General features: G+C 43.5%; 1 protein-coding gene across 1 annotated transcript; it reads right to left on the bottom strand.

The window, feature by feature from the left end:
- LOC149996157 (vinculin) lies at window positions 1–3371 on the bottom strand. Its single transcript, XM_090258103.1, has one exon. The coding sequence runs from the start codon at window positions 3292–3294 to the stop codon at window positions 94–96; it is 3201 nt and encodes a 1066-aa protein (XP_090114229.1). The 5' UTR covers window positions 3295–3371; the 3' UTR covers window positions 1–93.
- Between the last annotated feature and the right edge of the window lie 7018 nt (window positions 3372–10389).

A 10389-nucleotide genomic window follows, 5' to 3' on the forward strand; every position in this document is an offset into this window, starting at 1 on the left:
TCAACCCCCAGCAATTCTGGGTGGCTCCTGGAACTCAATAATTTTTATTCTGTTTAGCAGGGGTTTCTGTGCCAGCCAGGTTCAATCAGGTGTCTACTGGTACCAGGGAGTCTTTCTAACCCAGCGCAGTGTAAATCCAGCATCTGTTCGAATTTTGATTGAAGCTGCTTCTGCTTCTCGAACAGTCTCCTTCACAGATTGCATGAGGTTCTGGGCATTGTGAACCAGCATCTCTGTAGCCTGCTCAGACTCCTCGTCACTGATGTTGGTCCGGCCCAACATGGTGGCCTTCACTGTGGACAGGATTTTGAGCTGGGTGCTTATGGTTGGGATTCGCTCACAAACCTGTAAGAGGTTGGTTCTAATCCGCTTATCTGTGCACTGCTTGGCAACCTCCTTGGCCAACCGAGTCACCTCATCTGAGGCCTTGGCGATGTCCTTGGCACACTGAATCAATGCCCGCTTGGTACCACTGCCTCCTCTTACCAGCCGAGACATCTCAGCCATCAGCAGAGCCATGCGCTTGGCTGCTGCGATGATGTCATTGCCCTTGCTGGACCATTTGCGAGCTTCATCATGGAGCTGCCTGGCAGCCATCATCATTGGCTGGTTAATCGCCTCCCCAGCTTTCTGCTCAGGGAACTCTTCATCCTTCTCCTCTGGTGGTGGGGGTCTAGGCGGAGGGACCTCGCCCTCAGGCAGGGGCGGTTTGGGAGGAGCAAGCTCATCTGTCAGACGGAGCTGTTCAAGGTCTGGCGGAGGAGGTGGAAAGTCAGGCTCCTGAGGTTGGAAGGCTTCTCTGACCTTGGCCACAGCACCCAGGATCCGATATCCCGAGTCCAGGAAGCTCTTTTGCAGGCCAGGGTCAGAAATGTTTCCAGCTACAGCCTTTGCATCCATCACCATTGGGGAGATGGTTTTGCTCAGTTCATCAGAGGCGGCTTTCACAGCCTCACGGAACTTGGGATCCTCAGAGTTCTCCACCTCCCGCTTAGCCACCAGCAGGATCCGGTTGGCGCGGCGAGCAATGCTGGTTGCCCCAGCGACCAGCATCTGAGGCTGAATGTTGGCCATGGCTACTTTGCACTTGTCCAGGTCTTTTTTAATTGCTTCTTCAGAAGCATCCAACAGAGATTTGGTATCAATGGCTTCATCCACCAGCCCTGTCATTTTTTCAACATTATCGATCCACTGGTTCTTCATGGTCTCAAAATGTTCATAAGCGGCTTGGTTTCCGGGATTCCTAAGTAGGATGCGAGCAGCTGAGACAACCTGGGGCGTGAGTTCTCGGGCTGTCTTCACTGATGCCTGAATTCCTTCCACCGTTGATTTATTAGCAGTTCCAACAGCAGCCGCCTTCTCTGCCGTGGCACCAAGCCTCCCTGAATGATTCTCAAAGTTAGCTGCCCTCTCATTGAACACCTCTTCCCTATTGGGGGCATCAGGAGGTGCAGTAGCCGCCACTGCCAACAGCTTGATGGGAGTTGTGGTATCACTGAACACATCTGACACCTCCTGAGTCATGGCCTCCTGCATCTGGGCTTTCAGATCCTTTAAGGAGTCTTGGAGCTGAGAGGCCAGTGCTCTAGCCTGAGGACTTTCCCCTTCCCCTCGGGCAGCCAGGTCAGCCAGCTGGGCCGTCAGCTGGTCCACTCTGTCACACTTTGCAAGCAGATCTTGGCGATAAGGCCCCATCATGACATTAGCCAAACGATGCCCTTCCGCCACAAGCCCTCGGATGGCAGCCTGACCAACTCCCCGGTCATCCACTGTGGGATTATCAATCCACCTCTGTGCTTGCTCAATCTTGCCCTCAAGGTGGACAGCTGCTTTGGCAGGTCTGCTGTTGGCCACAGCCCTATTGGTTTTGGTCTGCAAGTTCTGCAGGGCAGTGGCCACCTGTTTGGCCAATGCTCGGGCCTCTGGGGAATCTCCTTTCCCCTGTCTTCGTAAGTCTCCTAATTTAGAAGTCAGAGCAGCTATTTCTCCAAGAGAACGCTGAATGTCATCTCTCTCTTTAGGATCATCGCATAATTCTGCTATTTTTCGAGCTTCAGCCAAAGCCCCTCGAATCTGTTCTTCTCCTTCTGGTCCCCCATTTGGATCTGCAAGCCAATTCTGAGCAGCATCGATCTTCTTTGCAATGCTCTGCTTTGAGTTTGTCATGGCTTCCAGTTTGCGGGCTGCATTCTCCACTTTTGCTGTGAGCACATCCAGACCCTGAGACACCTGCTGGGCTTTCTGCATGGCCACGGGTGAGGCTCCTTGTCCTCTGGCGCGGAGGTCAGCCACTTGATCAGTCATCTGTCCCAGCATTTTGCAGGTGCCCAGGATCTCTCTGCGTTCTTTGCCTGCACACAATTCACCAACTTTTCCAGCTTCATCTAGGATCTGCCTAATGGCCTGCTCACCAGCATCCCCTGGGGAGGCACTGGGATCACGGAGCCAACCTTTAGCCTGGTTCAGTTTGGAGTCTATGGAGGCCAATGCTCTCTTCATGGCTTCGGTGTCCTTGCTGGCCCAGGCATCTTCATCCCAAGAAGTGAGTTGTAATACACGAATGATCTCATTAATTTCTGCACTCATCTTTTCTACGGTGAAATTGCGATTTTTCAAAGCTTCTTCTATTCCTTGGTTTTTTGAGTTTTTAGTTGTTACAAAAATCTTCATAGCTGAAATGAGAACTGGCAGCAACTCTTTCACGGTGTTCATTGAGTTCACTAACATCACTCGGTGTTCCTGGTGAGTCAGTTCCTGCTGCCTCTCATCAATCATCTTGGCCATCTTAGTCATTCCTGGTCCAAGGTTCTTTGTGTAAGTGACCAAATCTTCCATAGTTTCTACAACCTCTGCCACTGTAAGATATTCCAAAATTCCTTTGCAAACTCTAATAATTTTACGAACCTCAGCCTCATCGAAGGTGAGGAGCAGGTCTGATGTGCCAGAGAGGATGCCCCTTGACCCATCAATTAGATAATCTCGAGCAGGGACTGAGTAAGGATCTGACTGAAGCATCTGGGCGGCCTGGACAAGCTTGGTGCAAGCATTTTCAACCTTAATAAATGCTGGTGGCATATCTCTCTTCAAAATCTGATCCTCAGTGGTTTGAACAGTCTCTTTTCCAACCCGGACGAGGTTGCTGACGGCCGCCTGCACGGCTGCCACCGGCGCGGTGAGGTCAGGAATGGCTTTGCCATCCACCTCGCCTTCCTCGTGCATGATCACCAAGTGCGAGATCTGCTGCGCCACCGGCTCCAGAATGCTCTCGATCGTGCGCGTATGAAACACCGGCATCGCGGCGGCTAGCGGGGCGGCGAACCGCGGGCTTCAGAAAACTGGGGACACTGGGACCGGGAACCCGCGGACAGACGGACTCTCTGACAAGATTTTAAAAGGAGGGATAGATGCCTGGAACAAGCTATCGGGGCGCCTAATGATTGGTTTGGCCTGTGGGTAATGGCAGGAACAATGGGTTGAGTCTGGGGGTAACGGCGGGCACAATGGTGGGAACAACGAGGCACTTGGTGTTCTGTTGGGAGAAGGTACTTGGTGATTTATTGGGCATGTTGCTGGAGAGAAGAATAGAATAAGGGAGTAAAAAATTTTCTACCTCCTACTGGTGTTCTGCAAGATTTGAGGAACTTTTCACTGGACTGCTCAATAGCCATTGTTTGTAGTTTTTACTTCCTGCTAATCAACTTATTGGGTGGGGGTTGTGAGGCTCTTACTGAACCTAAGATTTATCAGTTGGAGTGTGGGGACAGGGGCAGTGTAGCATGCTTGTGCTTATACTATGAAGATGCTTCAGGGAGCCAGCAATTAAGTGCCTCAACAGAGGTGTTAGTCACATGGGTGGGGCTCTTCTGATCATCTTACAGAAACAGAGCCTGAGAAGTCAGTGAATGGTAGCTGAAGAGAGGGAAGGCCTCCCCACCCACACACACAACCACTTTTCCCAGCAATAGCTACTTAAGAAGCAGCACTACATTGTAGGCAACCTGAAATTTAAGAGGCCTTTTCAAAATGCAGATACTTTATATGAGGTCAGCCAGCGATCCTCACTGGAATCACAATCCTTGAGGTAACTTTTGAATGCAGACTCTTGGTGTGCACATGCACACGCGGCACACACACACACACACACACACACGTCATTTCCCCAGTCCCCACTCTGATCATGACCTTTAGCCAATAGATGGTTCTCCAGCTCTCTGGCGTCTTAGTCAGCTCAGGCTGCCATAACAAAATACCAATGATTGGGCAACTTAAACAACAGACATTTATATCTATCTCACAGTTCTGGAGAGTGGAAGTCCAAGATCAATGTGTCAACAGATTCAGTTCCTGATTAGGGCTCTTCCTGGCTTTTATTTAGATGACCACCTTCTTATTGTGCCCTCATATGGCCTTTCCATGGTGCATGCATGTGAAAGAGCAAGATCTCTCTGTCTTCCTGTTCTTATCAAGCCACTTATCTCATCACAAGGGTCCCACCCACATAACTCCATCTAACCCTTATCACCTCCCAAAGGTCCTATCTCCAAATACTATCACATTGGGGTTAGGGTTACAACATATTAATTTGGTGGGGGACACAAACATTCAGACCATAACATTTGGCTTCTGATAAGATCTTAGGGAAGTTGATTTTAGTTCCTACTTTTTCAGGTTAGAAAACGATTTCCACTGTGGATGATGGTTTGGCTGGCCAATCAGAACTGTTAAAGATAAAAGTAATGAAAAACTGAAAATAGTTGTTTTTAAAAATTTAACACTTCAAAGTGTCCCCTCCTATATTCTGTCTCCTTCTTTTCTCTCTACTTTCTCTAGTAACATATTTTCTTTCTTCTTCTCTTCAAGAGGCAAACATATTAGTAATGTGAGTGTGTTTGTGTTATACTTACTTAATCATTTTGTACTTTCTTTACATAACAGAGATTTAATATTTTACTTGGGATATAGTTATTCCAGTATATCGACCTTTTTTACTTGATGGGTCAGTAGTTCATGTTAGGCAGGATAGATATCAAACTAAGACATGGATGAGGAGGGATACATGTTCCACCCTCTGACTCAGCAGTCCTTGATATTCTATATATCTTTTCCACTATCTGGGAAAGAAAACCTTTGAAACTGTGCTTTCATCCCAAGGCCTGAAATGCTGGAAAGGGCTCATAGGGCCTAAAGGAATAAGTCCATTAAGACATTTGGGTATTCACACTCCTCCTGGAAAGGTAACAACACCTATCTGTCAATCAGTATGTAACTTCTTCAACTTCCCTTATTTCACCAACTATATAAGTCCTCAGAACAAAGGACATGCTCTTTCTGGCCTCCCTGCCTCTGGCTGCTCAGGCCCTGGCTCTGTCTCTTGCTTCCCCTACCCTTGCCATCCTTGCTCTTGCCTTTCTCCCCCACCTCAGCAAGGCCTGTTCTCTTCCTTGAGAATATATCACCAATAAACCCTGCTTGCTTGCATGGTAAAACACTTGCTGATTTGAAATTCTTTACTGTGTTGTTGAGAAGAACAGTTTCTGAGAATTCTCCTGTAACATTATGACATGACAGGTGAAAAGGTTCCTATCTGTCTCAGAATGAAGGAATCATGTGTTAGGTGCTGAGATACAAAGGACCACTGGGAATGTAAGAGGGTAGTAAGGGGTGAGTTTGAGGTTTGAAAAATCAAGATCAAGAACAAGACTTTCCTACCTTCCAGTTTTTCAAAAACAAGCTTCTGTTAAGCTGAAGTCAGTCCTGGTCAAAAACCTATGGTGGAAGCAGCAGCCTAAGATGCCCCAGGCTGCTCTTTGTTCATACTCAACCTCAGGTTGCACTTGGGTGGGCATGTACATGAAGCCCAGAGTCTTAAATTTTTTACTTCAGGCTACATTCTGTAGGATTGGGACAACACAATGTGCCTCTCCTACCTTTTAACCTCTTTTTCCCCACCCCAATACATATAGGTAAAATCAAATTGAAATTAACACCAAGGACTCTGCAAAGAGTGAAGAAGCTACTACAGGGCCATGTAGTCAGAATATGTGGAAAGAAGGAGGCGGAGGCCTTTTAAGTTTCTCTAGATATTTAGGAGTACTTTGGGGGACTACATTTCCTTTACTTCAAGCCTCAGCTGACCAAGCTCACTTCTCCCCATGTGGGGATGACACTATGAACTATCTAATAGGTGACCTGTCACATGTCCCAGATCCACTCAGGAGCTCAATACTCCTTTTTTTTGGAGGAGGTACAATGCAAAATGAACAAACAGCCTGGGCCACTCACCTCCTCAGACCAATAAGGCTCTGTCTGCTGGTCCTAGACCATTTCTGGAGATGAGCATGTGACAGAGCCACAGCATCTGGTTACTGTCTGAAGTTCCTTCTTTTTTCTCCTCTTGATCTCATAAACAATGACTGTTGAAGTTTCCACTAGCTACAGATTCTGAAATAAGATTAACTTTGATTAAGAAGAAATTCTCCATTCTCTGAAACGGTGGTCAAAATGTTTTATTTTATGAGTAGAAACTTTACTTTCTCTGACATGGATTATTAAACATTCCTGCTTCTGTTTTCTGAGTTAGAATATAGCAAAATTGATATTACCCAAGAAAAAGACAAAGAACTTCTTGATAAATGGAAGAAGTAACCAAGTAGTTGAAAGCAGAGACCCAAAAAGTAGCTTAGCTCTCCATTCAGTCCCTTCTCTCATTTGCATGACCTCTTTCACCCAGAAAAAAGAAAAATAGGAAAAACAAAATTAGTAAATTGTGTAACTCAGTTTCACAACTCTCCTAAGAAATTGTATGTTCCCTGTACCACCCTTGCCACATACAGAATTAAAGCAGAGAAATCTACCCCTTCAGTCAGATAGCTGTATGCCTCTAATGTCACTTTCCAAATACAAGAAGAGGTATTTTTTATCTAAATGGCAGGTATCAACCCTTACAGCTTTCTCTTTTTTAAAATATGTCTATTGATTTTAGAAAGAGAGGAAGGGGAGAGAGAAGGATACAGAGAGACAGAGAGAGACAGAGAAATATCAGGAATAAGCAGGACAAGTGCTTGCTCTGTCTTTCTAACACAGCTGGTGCGAGATCAGCTTAGCTATGAAGGCAAGGTCCACAAAGGAGCCGTCCCCATAGAGATGTGGCTGCTTTAACAATATTCTAGCTCTTGGACAATTTCTTCTCATGCTCTACTTTTATTTTCTTCCCCTAATTAGAGCTGTGAACTAGACACAAGTGTGATTACTATCTCCCCCTTCTGTCTGGGTCAGATTGTCCTGCCCAACCCCTAGAATAAAAAGGTGTTTGAGTGGGGTACTGGTTTTGGGATTTCTGGCTGGCCCGGTGGACCCGACCAGAGACAATTCCCTGTAGACAAGCCAGAGAGAAACCCAAACTATCAGAAAGGTTTTGGTCAGTGTGAAATTGAACAAAAAGCCAAGAATATACAACGAGGAAAAGACAGTCTCTTTAATAAGAGGTGTTGGTTAAAAGCTTGACAAATACATCCAAAATAAATAAATAAATAAATAAAACGACCACTTTCTTACGTCATATATAAGAATTAACTCAAAATTGGTTAAAGACTTAAATGTAAGATCTGAAAACATAAAACTTCTAGAAGAACATATGTGCAGTGAACTCTTTGATATTGCTCTTAGAAATATTTTTTCTGATATATCTCCTCAGGCAAGGAAGCAAGAAAATAAAAACAAAAACAGATGGGACTACATCAGACTAAAAAGCTTGCACAGTGAAGGAAACATTTTAGAAAATGAAAAACTAACCTGTTGAATGAAAGAAGAGATTCACTACCGATACATGCAATAAGGGATTAATACCCAAAATGTATAAAGAACTCATACAACCCAATACCAAAAATAAAAATAAAAAATAAAAAATCCAATTAAAAAATGAACAGAGGACCTGAATAAGCATCTCTCCAAAGAAAACATACAGATGGCCAATAGACATATGAAAAGATGCTCAGTGTCACTTATCATCACAGAAGTGCATATTAAAATCATTGTGAGATATCACCTCACACCTTTCGGAATGTCTATCATCAATAAATCAACATACAACAAGCACTGGAGACAATGTGGAGAAAAGGGAACCCTCATGCACTATTGGTGGGGTTGCAAACTGGTGCAGCCACTATGCAAAAGAGTATGGAGTTTCCTCAGAAAATTAGAAGTAGAACTACTTTATGACCCAATAATTCCACTTCTGGGTATTTAAACAAAGAAATCCGAAACATTAATTCAAAAAGCAAAAACAAAAAATCCACCCCTATGTTTATTGCTGAATTATTTACAATAGCCAAGATATGGAAGAAACTTAAGTGTTCATCAATGAACTCCTGGATAAAGAAAAAGTGTACATATATACAATGGAATAAAAAGGAATGAAATCTTAGTATTTGTGACAATGTGGATGAACCTAGATGGCACTATGCTAAGTGACATAAGTCAGACATAGAAAGACAAATACTGTAAGATTTCACTCATATGTGGAAGCTAAACAAAATAAATGTACAAACAAAACAGAAACAAACTCATAGATACAGGAACAAACTACTGCTGCCAGATGGGAGGGAGGTTTGGGGGCTGGGTGAAAAAGGGGAAGGGATTAAGTAGCACAAATAAGCAGTTACGAAATAGCCATGTGGATATAGTCAATAATATTGTAATAACTATGTATGGTACCAGGTGAATCCTGGACTTATGGAGAACATCACTTTGTAAATCATACAGATGTCTGACTTCTATGCTGTATATCTGAAACTAATATATTATTGACTGTCAACTGTAATTTCAAAAATAAAATAAAATTATAATTTTCAGAAAATATACCTAAAAATCCATTCACATTTGTTTTCTTTACGGGGCGGTGGAGCGGTTTAAATGGCTGGATAGCCTTCTGTGTCTTCTGAAATATTAACCATGTAAATGTGTTACCTTCTCAAAAATAAAATAAAATATTATAATGAATAATAAATTGATGAATTTTATGGAATTTCACCTCTATTTTTTTAAACAGAGCAGAATCTCAACATAAAGATTAAGCTTGTTTTTTCTCTAGCCTGCCTCTGCATTGGAACATGGCACTACCCCCATGTACTTGTAAATGTTTAACAACTGACTCCCCATTTAAAAAATACTGATTTGTAGCATTTGAAAATTTCTGTAGGTTAAATATTTTCAATACTTAATACATAATTAGGACAAGACACACAGTTTGTTCTCATGAGCCAGCACAATCCAGCTCCAATGCACCACTGGCATCCACCCAGTTACTGAAACTAGAACCTTGGGAAACATCCTGAGTTCCTAGACCATTCCTGTCCCCACCCCTTGTTACCCATTAAGTTGTCAATAACCATTCCACTTCTCCCCCATGAAATAGAAGCTTCATAGTTAGGGGACAGATCCTATCCCCAAGGGGTGGTTACTAATTGGTCTAACCCACCAATGTGTAGAGATATTTATGGCTTGGGACAGCTGGGTGGGCCCTAAGCAATCTTGAGCCTTAAAAAATGCTTGTTTAAGACATTCCAGTCTGCCAGCCATATAAGCATTATTATTTGTCAAAAAGTTTGGTAGGCACTGGCCTACAGCAATCATAGTCATTCATTCCCCTCACTTAACTGACTCAGGACTTCAAGACTAAGCCTATTACTGAAAGGAGTCTCTCAGTCACAAAGACCCATTTCAGGCCAATGAGATGTGAGAGCAGTTTTGCTGGAGGCATCTAAAGTTTCCTACTCTTCGCAGAAAGTGGCAGGAAGTGAAGGTCTCTCTTTCCCACACATGTGAGGCCTTGAATTCCTACAGCCATCTTATGAAGCAGCCTGAGTACCAAGAAGGGTGGGCCATGCAGACTGCTAGAGCCAAAATGCCCATTCTATTCCTGCTTTTCCTGTGCTATAAACCAAAAAGTTATCATTTAAGACACTTTTATTTAGATTTCCTGTTTCTTCCATTGAATACATCTCAAGCAATATATTTTTAACCCTACTGCACTGGTTTATTTTATCATTAACATGGCTAGGCTATAGATCTTAATTATTTAATGAAACACTGACTTAGGTGTTTCTCTGCAGTTATTTTGTAAATGTGATTAACATGTACTTAAATTGACTTTTAAGTAAAGGCAACAGTCTTTGATAATTTGGTTGGGCTCCATATAATCAGTTGAAAGTCCTTAAGAGAAAAAGTAGTTTCCCTGAAGGAGAATGAATTCTACCTAAGAATAACAGCATCAGTTCTTGCCTGAAAGTTTCCAGCCTGCCCATCCTGATGGCCTGCTCTAAAGATTTCAGATGCCTAAACAGCCCCACAATCACATAAGCCAACTCCTTGTAATAAATCTATCTCATATAT

The sequence above is a fragment of the Furipterus horrens genome, unplaced genomic scaffold (genome assembly GCF_987537825.1).
Source record: "Furipterus horrens unplaced genomic scaffold, mFurHor1.1.pri manual_scaffold_12, whole genome shotgun sequence".
Classification (NCBI taxonomy): Eukaryota; Metazoa; Chordata; class Mammalia; order Chiroptera; family Furipteridae; genus Furipterus; species Furipterus horrens.

Excerpts from the sequence above, each read along its gene's own strand:
- LOC149996157 (XM_090258103.1), bottom strand. The coding sequence starts at position 3,294 with ATGCCGGTGTTTCATACGCGCACGATCGAGAGCATTCTGGAGCCGGTG.